The following is a 20337-nucleotide window of genomic DNA, read 5'->3' as shown; positions in this document are numbered from 1 at the left end:
CAGTACTCTTCTCTTTTTTACTCCTCTCTCCACATGGCTCACCTCCTGTTGGGGCAGTACTTGAGGCCCAGTCTGAACGGCTCGTGCCACCAGCCCACAAAAACCACGCCTGTGTCACCAGGAGCCCAAAACGCCTGCCGACACACAGAGAGAGAGAGAGAAAGAGAAAGAGAGAACTTAGTAAGTACAAATACACAACAATCTAGCATAGCGCTGTTGTCGACCAGAAACCTCTTATATCCATATTTTTAGTGTTTACTATCATTTGTCTGCCTCCAACGTTGGTTAATGTACACAGTGCAAACTGATCCATGGATCAGGATCATAGTGAATAACAATAGAGCAGTGGCTTTCATCCCTCTTCATATCAAGGGAGGCCCACATTTATTCTGCATTTGAGGCACGGACCACCATTTCATAAGATTTTGCCTCGCAGACCCAAAACTTAGAATATTTTGTTGTCTTTGGACAACATTTTTCAACAATTCCACGCTGTTCCATGTTGGGAGTTTAAAATTAAACCAAATGGACCCGTACAGGTCCATTTGGTTTCATTTGAAGATCTATAAGGGTCCATTTGGTAACTCTCCATCATTTAACTGAAGACCACCTTCAACGCCCTCAAGGACCACTGGTTGAAAACCACTGCACTAGAGCACCAAAGTAGATTGGGTCCTATATGACCCGTCTCGCCTGACCTGTCCAGGGGAAATGTCCTCAGGTATTCCCTCCAGCACGGAGACATTGCTGCCCTCAATGTCCAGCACGCAGAGCACCGGGCAGCTCTTACTGACCAGAGCCTCTCCCCAGTCCTCGTAGAAGACAAACTGCTCCCCCTGTTGGAGCACAATGGTAAACACATACCATAAGCAAACCGTTAGATGTGATCTTAACCCCTTTTGGTGTTAGCATTATGCTTTAGCTATTGAAAAATAGCAGATCTACAAGCTCATAGCTTGTAGGTCTGCTATTTTTGAAAAATCTAAGAACGACTGACATAGAAACATAGCTCTTTCAGAAAACTGTCAGGATGTAGAAGACATTTTTAGAATCTGATCTCAGGTCAAAATGGGTTAAAAATACAGACCTTTGTGGCTTCTTCTTTCTTCCCCATTTTCAGAGTGTCCTCCTCATCTCCAGTGGAGGACGACTCTGGTGACTCCGTCTAAAAACAGAAAATTAAATTAATTACTAATGCGTGGTCGTCATTTCACTTGGTCGAGTGAAAAGTACCATATTTGCCGCCGACATGTAGTGGAGAGGTATAACTCTTTTTATAATCAAGGTCCATTATTAATTTGCCATTTGAGCCGAAACCACCATTTGATGAGATTTAGCCTCTCAGACGCAAAACCTTTGTTTTCTTGATGTTGGCAAACATTGATCAAAATAACAATTCTTCTACATTCTCGAATTGTATAAACTTATACTAAATAATGCACGTTTAACAATAATTTAGCTCTTGAGAGCTAAAAACAAACTGTGACTCCGCCCACCACCGGGGGAAGTTGTGTTTTGCGCTCGTTCACTGCAATGCAATTTGCGGCATTTTCAAAACAATATTGAGCAGAGTAGCGATTATCAAACGTATTTGCAATGCCATACGTTGAAAGATCTGTTGCCCGTGGACAAGGCACGCTACCTCCGCAAGTTAGATAGCATCGGCATAGATGTTTGTCCGTATGTGATTAAGGATTGGACCAAGTTGCATTGGCAGCCATAGAAAATTCTTACCCCAGGCTAAAACCGGATGTGACGTTTTTGGGCGTTCCTGTCTAGCGTGGTGTCAGTGTATGGAAAGCGAGTGCATGACATGTGATAGTCACCTGGAAGAAGGACTCAGCCTTTGGTCTTTTCCGTTCTGCCACGTACAGGAGATGTGTCTCAGACTGGGACCACACCAGACAGCCAAACTGGTCTAGAGACAAACACAGTAATGTACAGGAGATGTGTCTCAGAGTGGGACCACACCAGACAGCCAAACTGGTCTAGAGACAAACACAGTAATGTAGAGGAGATGTGTCTCAGAGTGGGACCACACCAGACAGCCAAACTGGTCTAGAGACAAACACAGTAATGTAGAGGAGATGTGTCTCAGAGTGGGACCACACCAGACAGCCAAACTGGTCTAGAGACAACACAGTAATGTAGAGGAGATGTGTCTCAGAGTGGGACCACACCAGACATCCAAACTGGTCTAGAGACAAACAACACAGTAATGTACAGGAGATGTGTCTCAGAGTGGGACCACACCAGACAGCCAAACTGGTCTAGAGACAAACACAGTAATGTACAGGAGATGTGTCTCAGAGTGGGACCACACCAGACAGCCAAACTGGTCTAGAGACAAACACAGTAATGTACAGAGATGTGTCTCAGAGTTGGACCACACCAGACAGCCAAACTGGTCTAGAGACAAACACAGTAATGTACAGAGATGTGTCTCAGAGTGGGACCACACCAGACAGCCAAACTGGTCTAGAGACAAACACAGTAATGTACAGGAGATGTGTCTCAGAGTGGGACCACACCAGACAGCCAAACTGGTCTAGAGACAACAGAACAACACAGTAATGTACAGGAGATGTGTCTCAGAGTGGGACCACACCAGACAGCCAAACTGGTCTAGAGACAAACAACACAGTAATGTACAGGAGATGTGTCTCAGAGTGGGACCACACCAGACAGCCAAACTGGTCTGGTGACAACAGAACAACACAGAAATGTGGGACAGTAGGACATTTAAAGAGAAACGTAACACTAAAAGCTCTTTTTAGATATTAAATCGTGTGTCTTTTGAAAATAGCTCACAACGCATCGCGGCACGTTGGAAGCTTGTACATCAGCCAACGTTTAAACAGGGCTGAAGTGGTTCATGCATGTTATGTAATAATAATCAAAATCCACAAAGTAACTAACAGTTGAAATACTTGTAGTGGAGTAAAAAGTACAATATTTGCATCTGAGATGAAGTAGAGTAGAAAAGGAAATACCAGAGTAAAGTAAAAGTACCTACAATTATTACTTTAGTTATACTGTACTTTCCACCCCTTGCATTTCATTGCAAACACACAGATCCCCTTTTTCAGTACAGTACCATAGACCATGAACATTTGTACAGTAGTACACAGTAATGCTGCCCTCTAGTGGATGAAAAAATGTGAACGATTACTTGATGTATAGCCCCACAAGGCTGTACGATACTTGTGCCATTTTGTCTTTTGTTCATTTTCATTTTAGACTTACAAAAGGAAAAAACATCTCAACTCAACATCTCAAGCCATTCCAGTATTAGTTTCCATACTGTAGCGTGAACATAGCAACATCATTTATGGTATTCATAAACATCCTCGGTCGTTCAGCACGACTGCATTCATTGCAAATGTCTACATTGTCATAAAAGTCAAACAATGGCCGATACAGTATATCGACCTAACCAATATACCGGTCTGGCTCTAGCCAAACCTTTCTACTGCAACACACATAAAGGGATGGGATGTTTTAACAGAAACAGCTACGCCTTTACCAACTAAAATACATACATATATACATATATACGAGCCCTTTCCGGCTCTGAGGCGCGTGTCACCATTGAAGGCACAATTTTCCCGACATTCCTTGCAAAGCATTAGCGGCAGCATAGCGGAAGCTTGTCAAGCTTCCGCGTGCGTAACATAAGTCCCGGAAAAGACGCGCTGTGATTGGCCAGTAGTCACTTGAGTGACAGCGAGAGACATGGAGGAGTCACATGAGTGACGTCACTTGGGCAGTGACGCAGTCGCCTTCAGCAAATGCCTTCAGCACTTCTAAATAAGAAAGCTGCGGAGAACTGTTGCTTTGTGTTCACTCTTTAATGTTTTCTGTTAGTAATCTAATCCCCCCTGGCTCTGATGTTGTATTGTTAATAACTTTGTTGTTTGTTTGTTTGTCTTGTTTTGTATTGTAATGTATATTGTCATGACTGTTATAAAGATTTGTTAAAAAAAAGAAAAAAAAAACTTCAGCACTGCACTTCCGCCTTCATTGGGATACACGTCGCTCCAATGAACTGCAGCGGCAAATGAGGCATCTATTTCTTATAATATCTATGATTAGGACCACTCTAGCGACACGCACCTATGGTAACATCATTCTACAGGCCACAGGTTTCTGCGTTAACGTTTTTTCCCCACCTTCTTTTTTTTTTTTTTAAGTACATTTTCTACGTGATCGAAGCTTCTAGTTATGGGAATGAAAATGATTACACATGAAGACAAGCCGCGTCTCTCACCATCTTCATAGACCTTGCCGTGCTTCTTCAAGGCAGACAGGTTTATGCTCTTCTCCTTTAGGTTCTTACTCCAGATCTGCAGGATGGATAAGATAAGATACCTGCATTATCCCACAGGGGAAATTCAGTGGCCCAGAGGAGCAGCAAAGCAGTTGAGTACGAAAATGAAAAAGTACTGTTGTGTGCAGCGATACAAGGCATGCAAATACAGTTGGAGGCCATCGATATTGTCCTTTTCTTTTTGCTGAGGTTTGCGTGATCTGCGCAAAAGGACAGTTAACCCATTTTGGGGCGGGAACCCCTTTTGGTGTTTTAAACATTGTTATAATTTAGCTATTGAAAAATAGCAGATCTACAAGCTCATAGCGCTACGAGCTTGTAGGTCTGCTATTTTTTTTAAATCGTGAAAATATTTATTTCAGAAAACTGGAGGATTTAGGATTTTTTTAAATTTTGAGGTCAGGCCTAAATGGGTCAAATGATAAGGGACAATATCGGTGGCACCCAACTGTACTAATAGAGCAACAGTATACGGAGGTAAGAACAAATGAAGTGCTTCATAAGTGTCTCACTGTATCTCGTCATAAAACAAATAATACTAGCACGTGTTCATGTAAACTGATGAACATACTGCCTATTAAAACTGCAGCTATAAGAGGTGCTGATCTGTCAAGAGAATTAGAAAACAGTAGAGGCTGCAACTATCCATTCTTTTCCATAACGATTATTCTAACCATTCCTTTTTCGATTAATCAAGTAGTGCAGGGTTGTTTTTTTTGTACTTTATCCATTAACCGATTGGTTAATGGATAATACATTGTCTCACAATGGTGACGTAGTGCAAAACCTTAGCAGATCTACAAGGTCACGTGTTGCATCGCTTGACCATCTTCCATTTCTTTTACAAATGTTCTATTTTTTTTTACTTTGCCTATGACATATGCTCAAAATAAGAATCAGTTATTTTATTAAATTATGTAATATTATTTATAATCCAATTAACTGTTGCACCCCTAGTAGAGTAGAATAACAGTGGGTATAGGACATGTTCACCTATAGTGTTTTGGGATAGAAAAAGTGGTGCCAATAAGGCTTTTTTTAAATTATTTGGATCGGCTCAAAAGCGGAACGCTTTCCATAGGGAACAATCTGATTCTGATATGAAAGTAAACTTAATAGAGCTTGTAAATAAATGGACTGACCTCCAGAAACTGCTTGTCTTCCCCTTTGACAGAGACTTCTCTGACGACAGCCTTCATGTCTCCGGAAGGGGAATCTCTACTCAGCAACCTGAGAGGACATTAAAGACAAGCACAAAGAATATCTCTCAGTCAGTATGCAGTTCATCACCGTCTGCAACCATCTATTTTAGGGATGCACCGAAAGGGAAATTCTTGGGCGAAACCGAATAGCGAATATAGGAAACATTTGGCCGAATACCCAAATATGATTAATATTATACATCTTTTTTCCTACAATTGCTGTCATGGCCGTACCTTAAAGCTACCTGATTTATGGCAAAATAAATGGTTATGGCAAAACTTAACTTAAATAATAATCACTATTATGGGTCCATAAAACATTTATTCAGCTCTTTTGAATGCATTGCATGCAATGCATGTGATATATTTTCTGCCTATTCGGGCCGAAACCGAATAGGCCGAAAATGCATTTTTAGCCATTGGTCCGTGACCCACAAATGGGTCCCGACCTGCTGTTTGGGAACCACTGACGTATAGGGATCGGGTGCAGTACTACTAGTCATTGGTTAGACCAGTCATTAGTCCTACAACTACAACCTATCTCAAACCCACACCTCCCACGGGGCAGCACACCTTAACCTAACCCTTATGTCTAACCAATGACTAGTCTATACTAAGTATGCATCCCATAGTGGGTCCCCAGTCAAGAAAGAATGCAGGGTTTAAGTGGTTAACCTGGTAAAATGTGAACATACTCTCCCTTGATCTCAGTGCAGTTTCCTGACGGTCCAGAGTAGACCACCGACTTGTCGTCGTGGAACACGATGTACTGCCGGCAGAACTTGACATTCTCATTCCTCTCCAGGTCACGCTGGCTCCATTCTGGGGGAAATCAAATCAATGTCATTAAAACTTCCATAGACCAATTCTTTATGTTAGCAACAGCTAGTTATTGTTATACTACTTACGATAGGGTAACAGATATATAGGGACAAGTTCCGATATAGAGGGTATGCGCGTTGACATAGTACGGTAGTCCCGGGTAATCAGGTTAGTTTGCAATTTGCATATCATAGTCTCCATTTTAGATAATCAGATTGTAGGCTACATTCTATACATATTTTGTGTACATTTCTCTCTCACTCACGCACGCCTCTATACTAGCCCCTTTTGGAACCCTCGGTTACCTTTTCTGAATTTTGGACGGTGGTATTGGTCCCTTCCTGGTAATTCCACTCTCCATAGGAATGATAGGACGTAACTTTACCACTGTCTGTTCACGGAGACCCGCGTGGTCGCTTGAGTGTTGATGCGATGTTTCACTACTTACTGACTCTGATCGGCCAACCGCGTACATGCTGGATGTTTTTAATGCCGTTGTGTCGTGGGAGGCGGGACATGGTACCTCACGTCCGAAGAGAGAATTTCAGAGAAGCCAAAACTTCTAACGCCGCTTCGCACCCACGGTCTCCTACTGCAACTTTATGCATCTTTGAAACATTTCATCAACACTCAAGCGACCACACGGGTCTCCGTGAACAGACAGTGGTAAAGTTGCGTCCTATCATTCCTATGGAGAGTCGAATAACCAGGAAGGGACCCTAGGTTACCACCGTCCAAAATTCAGAAAAGGTAACCGAGGGTCCCGAAAGGGGCAAGTCTCTATACCTGTGTAGATGTTGCTGTATTTGCCCCCGTACTGAGAGGTGATGACAGGCCCCACGTCGGCCCTGCTCAGAGAGGGGTAGAGGCTGAGCTCCCTGTACAGCTTGGAGATGTCATCTGGCCTGGTGGTCATGACCTGCAGGTGGCAGCAACGCACAGCACAGTCACTCACACTGCTGCTGCGACTCACCAGTGATGACACCACAAGAAGCCTCTTCACTGCGAACAATGACCTGTTCATTTCTTACCTAACTGCATGGGCGAGACATGCAACCATAGGTAGTAAGTAGCCCAAACATTTAGAGGTAGTAAGCAGTGGTGTTGTTGTTTTACCTAGGTAAAAGTATCAATACTCTGTTACAACCTGTCCTGAACTGCAGCATCTGTATGTTCTTTTGACTGACTGACTTCTTTAACAGTTTGCAGGGGGGAAAAAGCACAGTTCAAGATCTGCTAAGATTTTAAACTCAAGAAAGACATTTGCATACAGATTTGAAGACAAAACTCTCTCAAGACAGATACATACAGATTGAATAGGAAGGAGTCAAGGACCCCAAATTCCCCGTTGGAAACAACAAGCCATATGCTTTATTGGGTTACAAATCATCTCAGCAGACCTCGTACTGTACTTTCCTGTGTTTTTCCCCATGCAAACCGTTATTAAACAGTATTAAATCAATCAAAGTTCCTCCTCTCAGCTGACACGGCTAGCAAACCAAGCTAGTTCCATAACAAGCCAATTCATTCACTGTGCGAAGTTTCTAAAGAAGGCGATAAATAATAGAGCTTGGATTGAATTTGTTCACAGCATTGTCATAATTGTGTGAGGTGTCTCAAATCTGGCCGTTAACTTACATGTGAGTCCATGGTCGTGGTCAGACGTTTGTCATTTGTGTTTATGTACGGTAACGGTACGGTGTGAGTACACAATAAATAAACAATCCCTTCTCCACTCTCCTGTTTAGCAGTGTTGCCAGATTTTGCGAGAGAAATAAATAAGCAACCATAAGCGAGTGACAAAACAAATCCACGGAACGCAGCGTGGAACCCAGGCTATGAAAATAAGCCTATTTTCAAAAATAAATAAATAATAGTAATTGTGGATTTTTTTAAAAAACATTTTAACAACACAAATATTGTCCCTGGCATGATTTTTTTCAGGTGGGGGGAGAGTATTATTTTCCTTCCTTGACATGAAGATGTTTGAGAACCACTGTTTTTTGAGTGGTGCAAACCACTCCAACAACTGGCTTTGTTAGTACCCGTGTGTGTGTGTGTTTGTGTACCTTTAAACAACATAAAGCAAGCCCAAAATAAGCAACAGAGGCTACTTTAGAAACAAGCCCCAAAGTCGCTTATAGTAAGCAGACATGGCAACCACGTTGCTGAAAGACTAGTGGCTGCTGCTGAGTCTGTGCATAATAATTAGGGTACTTTATTGTCAGTAGAAATTATGAGAAAAACGCCCTCTCAGACCATAACCACACCACACACCGGAACATAAACATATAATAAAGAATGACTTAAATATTTAAACATGATGTTGATTTCTCAAGTTCTGAACCATAACTTTGCGTTCCATTGTGAGGAGGGAAAATGTACCTTGTGAGTCAGTGAGCTTTGGCGCCCTCTACTGTTGACAATGATCTGTAGTCTGGATTCACAAAAAGAGTTTCAGTCAACTGTCATAGTCTTGCTTGAAGACAGAAATAAACACTCATTGAGGGCCAGTGGACCAATGAGTGTTTAGCTTCAAATAATTGTAGTGGAGTCAAAGTATATAACATTTGCCTCTGAGATGTGGTGGAGAGTGAGGGCGCTCTTATCATCATAGTTCATACATCATCATACATCATTATATTTATACATCATCTCATTCTGGCCAAATCACAAATTCTGTGATTTGGGATCTGGCCTTTGCTCTGCATTTGGCAGTCCGGGTCATTGCGGGCGGCCTGTCTTTGCGTATTCATGAAGGTAGCCATATGGATGCTCAGTAAAGCTGACCGGAGTCTGGGGAGACCTCATACTGTACCTTACAGGAGCAGTGGTGTATTCTCATATAGGTTGTTATGGACTGCGATGGGATCGAGTTTAGGTGTTTTTCAGCCTATTTTTGAGGGGCGCTCCTATATACAGCTTTTGTCCCCACACGTCTCATATTTGCCATTGACAATGAAAGGAGAAAGGTCATATGTGCCTCAAATATGACGTACATTTGTGGCAACACAAACACTAAATGCCATTGACAATGAAGGGAACATTTACGTTATATGTATACGAGCAAATCAGCTAACAATCACATATACAGCTTTTGTCCCCACACGTCTCATATGTGCCATTGCCATTGACAATGAAAGGAGAAATTAGGTCCTATGTGCCTCAAATATGACGTAGATTTGTGGCAATTAAATGCCATTGATAATTTACGTCATATGTAGACGAGCAAATCGGCTAATCAATCACATAAATTCAGTTGTTCATGAGAGATGATGTACATGTACAACATGTATGATGATGTATAATGATTCACACGGGTGACGGGTGTGATTTTTTACTCACTCCCTCTCTCTCTCACTCACTTACTCACTCACTCACTCACTCGGTCTTTGAAAGACCTTGCTGACTCTTTTTGAAACCCTTAAACAATTGTTTCTAAATGAAGTTTTCACAATTTAAATAGGCAAGTTCAGGGCTGACATCAGACACAATACAAACCATCACCATGCATGACTACAACACCACTTTGTTCAGGCGCCGCTGCAGTCTGTGCATGTGTCCTGATTCCTGAATTTGGTACAATCTCATCACAGGAGGCCCTGCTATGTTTCACCAGTTTCAATTAAAAATAGGCCTCCCACATTGCCCCTCTGAGAGCTGACTTTGTGTGATCTCACTGGTCCTAATAGCCTGCTTTATGATCTTTGTAGAAAATGTTTAAGACACCCTTCCTCTTCTCATGGTCGAAGTCCAAAGCTGTTTTGTTTTTGTTCCCCTCAGCAATATTGTAAATACTTTAGTTTCTTGGTTGTTGTTGTTTTTTTTGTCTGTCTTTTTCTTTTGTCTGCCCACTCTTTCTTCTTTTTCTCCTTCTGAAATGTACACTCTGAAGCGATATTGCCCTTTGCCCCTGTTAAGTGTTGACTTGATGCCATATGTAGTCCTGAAGAAAGCAAGGATGTTAGAGACACTGGAGATGGAGTCACTTGGAGGGGGGGAGGGAAGAGGGGTGTACAAAGAAATACTGGGAACTGCACTTGTGTCCTATGCATACATAGAAATGCTGTTATTGTACTGCTTTTTCCAAATAAAATAAATATTATAAAAAAAAAAAAACAGGCCTCCACCCTCAGGGGGACCTCCGAGCTCCGACTGACCGCCAGGCGTCAGTCAACTCCCACGATGTTAAGTTACACCTATTCCATGTTAATAACCTGGGTAAAATGTGTAGCATTGGGAGGTAAAGGGGAGACACTTTATTGTGAAGGGAGGTGTTGCTGCATATTGTCGAGAGTAATGGCTGAACGCGATATTGAACAGACAAAACTATTTGTATCAATACTCCTGTATCAACAGAATAATTATGTCATAGGTATACTATATATGGGGGCCTCATATTAGATATTGAAACAGGCCTCCAGACTGAATCTTATAATGCTGTTTCAAACGTTGGGTTCAGGGATCACCAGGGATCCAAATGGACCTTTACGGTTCTGTAACTCTGAGTGTACAAATGGAACCAAATGGACAGTTACGGGTCCATGGTGGTAACAGTGCATTATCTTGCTCCAGTGCTGACACTTATAGGTTCAATGAATAAGCATGACCATTATACGGTTGTTGTGATCACTAGACAATGGCAGTACTATAAGAGCCGGGTACACTGACCTACATATCAAATTATCAGGTCAATGTGTTGTCATTGATGGTTTTGTTTGAAAGCTGAACACTGAGGTTTGGCCAGTTATCAGCTGTGATCGAAGGTAGAAGGTAAGAACAGGGATGCAATGAATTTGGAACAATAATGCTTCATTTATGCTTTGCCGTAGGATGACGTAAATCAGGCTTAACCACTTCAGTGTTTCATATTCACTGGACAGCTGTCAACTGTAATGTCTGACCACAATAGATTTCCCATGCACTGTGCATCATTCATCGTTGTAAAGTGAATTGTTTTGGGTCAGCATACCGTTGTGTTGTGTTACTGTTGTGACATACAAAGGTTTCTCTGAGTCTCTGACTGTGAAAACAACATCCTCATTTGGAACTGATAAGATCATGGTACTGATGTCATCGCTGATCGCTTGGAATGCACATTCTGTTTGTATGTGTTGTGTGACTCAGTTTCTCTGTAACACACACTCATGTCTCGATGGACCTACAGCAGTGGTGGTAAAGTGCCACAGACCGAAAGCCCATTTGTCCAAAAATATTCATAGGCTATTAATTGTTTCAAGCCTGGAAACAAGCCATCCAGGGCGAGCCTTGGAAATCATGATCATTTTATTCCGTGTCGAAAAATATTTGAAAACCGCAAAAAAGGGTATTTTAGTATACAATTTAATATTTTACAAAAATCACCATGCTTAAAATAATTCATATAAATATTTTTGGAAATCTCTATGAAAAATGAATGGGGTTTTCTATCTGAGGGACTACAAAATGGCCACAAAAGCTGTGCCCTATAGTAGCAGATAGGTTAGTGTCATCGTCACACATTGACACACTGCGTACATTCTGTGCAGTCCCGCTCGAAAACAGAGGTCAGCATCATCACACAGTGTACATTCCATCTGCCTCGCTAAGCACAACGTACTGCATACGTAGTGAAACTGAGAGTCTGAGAAACATGACCACGGATTTTATTATGTCCCATCTCCGCCAAGTATACTCTTGGGAGAGAATTGGCTAAGCATATTGTTTAGCAGGTGTATGAGTGGAATTCTTGTTGATGATAAATCCTGAATCCTAGTTGTGTCCCGTGACCTTTAACCGGGAGAGCATCTGTCTGCACAGCCAAAAGCTTTTTTGGGGGTCCTTGACGCGTGATTATGAATCCCACCAACGTTCTAGGGTAGACCCGCCTCACCATGTGTCTGATTGGCTCCCGGGAAGGCATAGTTTTACTGAGGTTAGGCCGTTCGGGTTAGGTTTAGGGGGGTGCATACTTAGTTTAGACTAGTCATTGGTTAGACATGGGTTAAGGTTAGGTTTAGGTGTGCTGCCCCGTGGGGGGTTAGGTTTAGGGTGAGGGTTTGAGATTGTAGTTGTAGGAGTAATGACTGGTCGCAAAAACGAGAACTGTCAATCACAACGACTACTGGCCAATCACAGCAGGGCTTTCCTAGAACTGCGGTGGGATAAATAATAACGCGTCCTTGACATGAACATGAGGGTTAGCACTGATATAGCAACAGAAGCTTTTCAGAAAACTGTATTTTTTCACCTGTCGGGTGGAAACCTCATCTCTGGATTCAAATTCAAAAGTATCAAAAGTAGCAGATCTGCAAGCTCAAAATGGGTCGCTTTCGAAATTCAAGCCTCGTTTCGAGCTTGCACATCTGCTATCTTTGATGCTTGGGGCATTCCACTAATTTTCAACATTTTACAATGTCATTAATATACCTTAGAGCTGTTGTGTGAAAATAATAAAAAACGTCCCCCCCATTCTGTGTTTCCTAGAACTGGAGATCTGAAAAAAATCATTAACATGGTGAAACGCATCTTGATGACATCATCAAGATGTGTTTCACCATGTTAATGATTTTTTGAGTGGTGTAAACCACTCCTACAACTGGCTTTTGTGTGCATAAAAAAATGAGCATGGTTGCTATGTTCAAAATAATTTCTGACGTAATTAAATCACACCCGGGTGAACTGGATGACCGTAGCAACCGTGGTCATTTCTTCTGCACAAAAAAAGCCAGTTGTGAAATCACATCCGGGTGTGATTTCATTACGTCAGATCAGAGCTGATCAGGCTATATAATACCTTACCTTATATAATACCTCACATCGGACAAAAACTCCAGCTGAATCAACCTTACACCACTCAGTTCACACGGGTGTGATTTTTTTCATACTTACAGTTCTAGGAAACACAGAATGGGGGGACTTTTTTATTATTTCCACACAGCAGCTCTAAGGTATATTAATGACATAGTAAAATGTTGAAAATGAGTGGAATGCCCCTTTAATTAAGTAGTTAATTTACGAAAAAACTAAAAAAGTTAGAATATGGAGATAATAGGTTTCTGTCCGACAGCAACGATATCTAAAATGCAATGACCACTCGTCACCATGATGTTATGACCACTGGAAATGTAGATATCAGTTAATTATGACTGGTGGACCTTTATGATTCTTTTATATGGTAAAACGCTTAAGAATAGATATCAACGTTTCCCTTTGGGATATGTACAGTACCAGCAAATCCATTCTTACCAGTGAAATGAGGCTTCATGAATATTTAACTATTCTTCATGAAGGATTGTCTTTATTGACCATTTCACTCACAACACTGGCTCACAATAGGCCTACTGTAAATTCACAAATTGTATTTATTTGCATATACACAAATTATTACGATTAAGGTTTTTGTGAAACACCATTCACTAAGATTATCAAAATATAAATATGAAAATAAAATACTTAAATAGGAGAAAAAAAACCTGTGCATTTTGGTTTTGGGCCTCAACAAAGAATGGATGGAATGAAAAAGAAAAGGTATAGTTAAATAAATAATAATAGGAAAAAGACAAATGTGCAAAATGATTTCCACAATGTCAATATTAGTCTTTTTTTTTATCCCACGATTTTGTAACCCATTTTTGACCCCTGTGTCAGTTATCTAATGTGATCACTTGTCACAGAGTTCTTGACAATCACTACAACCCAGGCGAAAAGAACGCCGTCCTATGAGCCTCTGAGCTTAGCCCTGTATGTGCCCTCTCCCTACGCTCATTCTGTAGCTCCGAGATGAGGTCACACACAGGGCCCCTCCCACCCCGTTCAGAAACGGCACATGTTTCCACAAGGAACGATTCTTACCCTTTTCTAAACAATTAAATCAAAACGTGAAGGGGCAGAAGAGGTTTACACTAATTCAAATTTAGCAACGTCCAAGTAAATCCAAGTTTAAACGGTTACGAGCGTTACAGCGGTTGGTTTAGTCAGCCGCTTCCATGTTTATCAAGGGATTCGTGCGTGTGCGTGTGCGTGTGCGCGTGCATGTCGAGTGAACTGAAGTCAGTTGGACATTTTCGACCAGGGGAGGCGCCGGGGTAACCTGACTCCGCCAGATGGGGCAGCAGAGAGTACACTGGGTTCCCCCCTCCTGCTCCCATCTGGGAACTCTCAGGCAGACAAACGGCCTGGCCAATCAGCAGCAGCTATCCCACCTCTAGCTGCTGCTGATTGGCCAGGCCGTTTTGTGGCCCATCTGGCGGAGTCAGGTTAGCGCCGGGGATGCGCTAAAGCTTTTCAACTTCCTTGAAAAACATGCTAAACAACCGCTAGACGCTCGTGTAACTGTTTAAAGTTGGATTTTCTTGGACGTTGCTAAATTTGAATTAGTGTAAACCTCTTCTGCCCGTTCACGTTTTGATTTAATTGTTTAGAAAAGGGTAAGAATCGTTCCTTGTGGAAACATGCGCCGTTTCTGAACGGAAATCGATTCTATTTCATCAACAATTCCTTGCTTTCCGATGTGACCATGTTGGGCGGATGGCCAGCGCAATGCTTATGGAACACTTTCATTATCACAAGCAAGGAAATGCTTTGTTTTGTTGTTACTTTTGGGTCAATGTATTAATCTATTTATTAAAGATGGGTTGCCGTGATTACCCCCCCCCCCCCCTCCCCACACTAAAACATGATCATCAGCTACTTTGATTACACTAGGAGAAAGACTTTATTCAAAAACGTGTACAGAAAGTGTTAAAATTATGTTTTTTATGTGGCCACATAGTTCATTAAGTATGCCTGGTTTGCCTGGTGGGTGCTGAACTGAAGCCGCACCCACAGCTGTTGTTGTATGATAAAGGAGGGGTTAGGGGACAGGATATGATATTGTGATGTCACAAACAGGGATTCAGGGAATATTGTGTAACTGTAAGTAACAGTTTGGCATAAACAACCAGATAGAAATCTCATAAACAATCAGGTATATAAAAGGAAAAAAAATAAACTAAAATTAAATATTTGACAGAATTCCAAATTTGTCATAAAGAGACAGTACAATTAGATTCATCTTAAAATCATCTATCCACCGATGCTTGACGCTATAAATGGAAATTGTCCACTTTTGGATGTCAGGGATGTATGAAACTTTCACTCATCTTGCTGTCATAGAATCAGTTATCTAGCGACAGGGCCATTCTCAACCTGGTCCAGAACAGAGGATGGGCCATGGGGTTTCTGGGCCAGGACAGCACAGACTTTCTGCACAGCCGCTTCCTCAGTTGAAGGTACTTCATCTTGGGAAAGGTCTCGTCCAGCAGAACCAGCACTGCCACGTCCATCTTGTTTAAAAAAAAACAAGGGGGGTGGGGAAGTATATGCGGCCGTCAATTTACTGAGCAAAGGTGAATTTACTGAAATATTTAATGAATAAAGCACTGGTTCTCAACCATTTTCATCTTAAGGACCCCTAAATTGATATGCATTTAGCAATTGGCTGCAGACCTTATATTTATATTTACTTACCCGTTGTGAGATATTGCCCAGGGGGTACCTGGGCATATACCTGGGCATATTTGGTGTTCAGTTTGACCCTCCAGTTTTGGAGATATGGCTTATAGAGTAATGTCTTGCAGAAAACAGCGAGTTGAGAAAACAGGCTTGAAAGGATCACTTCTGTGGACTCTAACATTACACCTAGCTACATGTTTAAGCATCTATTTCATATTTACATGTCGATTTCAGCTCTGACACTTATTTCAGACATGCTCTAGTATGTGAAGAGTCTGCCTGTGCTATAAAGTCATTTTGGAAAAAAAAAGTTTAAAAAAAAAGTTTTTCTCCTCTGGTGAAAAGCTGGAATTTGCGCGATGGCAGTCTCTCAGTCAAATCTGGTCACTATATATATATATATATATATATATATATATATATATATATATATAAAATAAGACCAGTCTGAAGTGTCCGTCCCAAGCAACGGAGTGGGACGGACATGGGGACAGACATAGGGACAGACATAGGGACATAGGTTGGGACAATGCTGTTCCTTGGAGTGGTTGCACCACTCAAAAAATTGCACCCATGCTAACTAGGCGGTGCAGAGTGTGTGTGTGTGTGTGTGTGTGTGTGTGTGTGTGCGTGCGTGCGTGTGTGTGTGTGTGTGTGTGTGTGTGTGTGTGTGTGTGTGTGTGTGTGTGTGTGTGTGTGTGTGTGTGTGTGTGTGTGTGTGTGTGTGTTTTAGGCTGCTCAACAGTGCCACTTTAGGTCACCCAGCAGTATTGCAGCTGGGTTCATACCCCAAACATACATAGGGACAGACACGGCCATGTGATTGGCGCGGTGTGCACCCTCAAAACATATGTTGTGCTAGGGACAAGAAGAAACAAGCTCACAATGAAGTAAGCTTATAGATAGGCTATAAATGGTTAAAGTGATTTTAATGCTATATTAAAATGGGTAGGCCTATTTCACTTTAAAACTTCTGGGATCACTTTAATGTCTACTTGTGTAGACAATAATAGCAATTTTATCAGCCACGCCCTCCATCTATATGAATCAATTGAAAACACATGTCCCTGGTTCTGGTGACCGATATCCTTGTAATGTGTGTCTTAAATTACTTTTTTTTTTATTTTTTTTATTTTTTTGGAATTTAATGAAAAAAATAAAATAAAGAGGATGATATCACGTATTAGAAGGACAATGTCAGTCACCAGAAGCAGGGTTTTCAATGGGTTTATTTAATATAAACTAAATCTAAATATTGAATGAAGAAATTTAAAAACTGTATGGAGTGCACACAAAAGCCATAATATACATCACAATGAATCCAGAAGTGTTTTAAAGTGAAATGCCCCTTTAAATAATTTTGCTGGGGGGACCCCCTGGAAGCCCTTCAATGGCCCATGGGGTTCCCTGGGACCACACTTTGAGAGCCACCGGAAATACAATAATGGCAAAGTTCCTTTCTTACAAACCTTCTCGTCCAGAAGCCTCTGCTGGACCATGAAGAAAGCCTGGCGTATCACACCATTAACTGCTTCACCGCCACCATGCGCATTACTCCCTCCTCTGGAAAGCACAAACACCGTCTTCGCGCTGCTATGCACGGCACTGTGAAGGTTCTCAATACGGGAAACCCCGGGTATCCAGTCCCTCTCTTCCAGACACAAGCAGAATCTCCTATGACCTGCAGTCTCCATTTGGACGATTAGCTCGTTATAAACCCAGTCCCTCACAGCTGCGTTCTCTATGTCAAACACAACGAAGGCGTCGTATTGTTTCTGGAGGTCACTTCCGGGCAGCTGGGAGTAGCCTTTATATCCCGCCCACAGCACCTGCAGGCTATACCACAGATCCCAGCCGTAGAGGTGCTTCAGCAGGGGGAAAACCGTACATGCCGTGGCCAAGAAGGAAGTGAAGAGGAAGGCGATGCTGCCGTATATCTCTTGGCAGGAGCGGTGGTCGGTGGACAGGATGCTGCTTCCCTGCAGGGATTCTGGGAACTCGCAGAGGACTTTCGTAGTGAGATAGGGAATGTCCACGGGACTGGACCACAAGAATTCTGCCAACCTGGAAGCGTCACAGTTACATACAAACGGGTTGGCGTGCAGGGCCAGTTTGTGAAGGGCACTGCCGTTCCTCAGCAAGGTGGGAAGCACCTGCTGGTCCAGCTGTTTGATACGGTTGTGGCTGATGTAGAGAGAATCCAGGGCTTTGGCCTGGCTGAAGAAGTCATCGGGGAGAGTGGTAATATAATTGTGACTGAGGTCCAGGAGAGTAAGATTACCAAATTCTATGGCCGTATTTGGCAAATAACCAAGGTCGTTTCCACTGAGGTTGAGGTGGCGCAGGTTGCTCAGTAATCTCAGGCATTTGTGCCGCCAGGGGAAATTGCTCAATTTGTTGTCACTAATGCTGAGTGTCTGAATGCTTTTCGGTAGGTTACAGAACACCTCTGAGATGGAGCTAATCTCATTCTGAGAGATGTCCAGGTAGATTAAGCTAACAAGGTTTTGGAAAAAATGAATGTAATCCTTGTTGTCAGGGAGAAACATGAGGTTGAGCTGATTACCGGAGAAGTAGAGGTACTTAAGAGAGTCGCTGCTTAAATGTGGACTTATTCTTATTCCAATGCCATTGTTTGCCAGGCTTAGGACTTCCAAGTGAGAGAGATTTTTGAGGAACTCAAAGCTGTGACCCATGCCCTTCAATTGGAAATGGAAGTCATTGTTACTGAGGTCCAGTACTTTCAGAGTACTTTGAAGCTCAGTGAAAGCATCAGGGTAGTAAAGGTCGATTCTATTATAGGCCATATTAAGATACACCAAGTTTTTCATGTTACTAAATGATCCGTTCCGCAACGCTTGGCTCATGTAATTGTAGGACAGATCTAAACAAACAGCATTTTCCATACCCACAAATACAGCTTTGTTAAGGGACATAATGTCATTTTGAGAGAGGTCATAATATGTCACATTATAGCAGAAACAATATTTGAAGTCCCATATTGTTTTATTTAACACACTGTCACTGTTACACTGTGCATTAGTTTCAGTCAGTTCCCACATGTCACTTGAGGCGTCCTTTCTATCTAAAACAATTAGGGGAGGGTCAGTGAAGTCATGGAACGTATGCAGATTCTGATTTTGAGAGCTCTGCTGTGACGGACATTTAGAGGATGGACAGGAATTACGCGGGAGGAAGGTCAGTATGTTCTGGGAGACATCAACTTTGGTAAGGGCAGGCAGCCGTGTTAATGGACTTGATGAAGTTCATTCGCAACTCCAGTGACTTTAGGTGTTGAAGCTTGGACAGAACTTCCAGGCTTTGACTTGAAAGTGTGAGGAAAAAGTTCCCACTGAGGAGGAGAGTTCTAAGCTTAGAGACGTTTCCAAGATGTTGTGATAATGTTAGTTCTGGTAGTGTTTTAAATGGTTTGTAGTTGTAGATAAGGCTAATCCAAGTCAGGTTCTTGAGCTCAGAGAAGAATGTGCCATTTCCGATGGCATCACTTAGGAAGTTGTCAGAGAGGTCTAATCTGTTTAACCTTTTCAAAGGTTCGAAGAGGCCCTCTGGAAATGTTTTCAGTGAGTTTCCTCTCAAACTTAGGAATTCAATAGAGCCGTTAATATGCTGTGGAATATTGAGAGAGTTTCTGTTGAGTTTGAGGGCGGCATTGTTCGGGCAGGGAATGCACCTCCTAGCTGCATGGTCACAACGCTGGCAATTCCATTCTAAAATTAGACTTTCGAGACGGGTGAGGTTGGCAAACGCATATTCCACGATCTCAGTGATGGTATTCTCTCGTAAATCCAGTCTCTCCAGTGATGGTGGTAGCCCTTTAGGGACCGATGTCAAATTGTTGTACCCTAGAGTAAGAGTTTGGAGTTCAGTAAGCTCCCGAAAAACATCCTCGTGGATGTGAAAAGACTGATTGCAAGGGTTTCCATAAAAGCAGTTCATGGTAAGAAAGAGATGCTGCAGATGTGGAGTGTTTAAAGGGAGTTCTATATTGAAGATGTGGTTCTTCTCCAGATCCAAAGTTCTGAGGCTTTCAGGCAGCCAGGGTAGAGATTTGAGGCTGTTTCCTGACAGGTTGAGAGACTCAAGCTTGTCCAGGCCCTTGAAGGCATCGCGGTGGATGTCCATTGTGCAAGGTCTTCTGTCCGAAGCTTGCACTGGCAAGCAGTTCCACATTATTTTCAGGGTTTCAAGGTTTGGGACACCTGTGAAAGCATTCTGACCAACTTTCGTGATCATGGCCTGACTTAAGTCCAATGACACGACAGTGTTAGACCTTATGTGAGGAATGTAAATGAGAGGACGGTGCGAGCAGTCTACTGTAGTCAAGTTAACATCACCATCACAAGGGAAAAAGATGGGAATCCTTGCTCCCACAAATGATGGCAGTTGACAAAGTATGAATATGAGATTTTGCCACATGATCTGAAACAAATATAAGTAACGTATGTATTAGTATAATGCACTTCTATGATTCTTCTTATTGTATCGTTA

At 42.2% G+C, this 20337-nt stretch overlaps 2 protein-coding genes across 3 annotated transcripts in view; both read right to left on the bottom strand.

Annotated features, from left to right (window-relative positions):
* The window catches only part of LOC306918084 (acylamino-acid-releasing enzyme-like), a 28353-nt gene extending 20264 nt beyond the window's left edge, over positions 1–8089 (bottom strand). The window contains exons 1-9 of one of the 2 annotated variants that reach the window (XM_079530972.1): positions 7993–8089; positions 7141–7273; positions 6228–6354; positions 5473–5560; positions 4271–4346; positions 1827–1918; positions 1088–1165; positions 699–836; positions 43–134 (exon numbers count right to left, since the gene is read on the bottom strand). In XM_079530972.1, the coding sequence (XP_079387098.1) occupies positions 43–134; positions 699–836; positions 1088–1165; positions 1827–1918; positions 4271–4346; positions 5473–5560; positions 6228–6354; positions 7141–7273; positions 7993–8004 (836 nt within the window). In that variant the 5' untranslated portion in view covers positions 8005–8089. Of the gene's footprint in view, positions 1–42; positions 135–698; positions 837–1087; positions 1166–1826; positions 1919–4270; positions 4347–5472; positions 5561–6227; positions 6355–7140; positions 7390–7992 lie in introns of both variants that reach the window. The other variant, XM_079530971.1, reaches the window with a different exon arrangement.
* Positions 8090–15491: 7402 nt separating this feature from the next.
* Positions 15492–20082, bottom strand: LOC306918076 (toll-like receptor 7; the record flags this gene model as incomplete). Its single annotated transcript, XM_079530964.1, has 3 exons — positions 15492–15659; positions 17298–18913; positions 19053–20082. 3 exons carry the CDS (start codon positions 20080–20082, stop codon positions 15492–15494), a joined length of 2814 nt encoding a protein of 937 aa, XP_079387090.1.
* Between the last annotated feature and the right edge of the window lie 255 nt (positions 20083–20337).

The sequence above is a fragment of the Electrona antarctica genome (genome assembly GCF_951216825.1).
Source record: "Electrona antarctica genome assembly, contig: scaffold_41, whole genome shotgun sequence".
Classification (NCBI taxonomy): Eukaryota; Metazoa; Chordata; class Actinopteri; order Myctophiformes; family Myctophidae; genus Electrona; species Electrona antarctica.
This window is presented reverse-complemented; position numbering and strand designations above follow the sequence as displayed.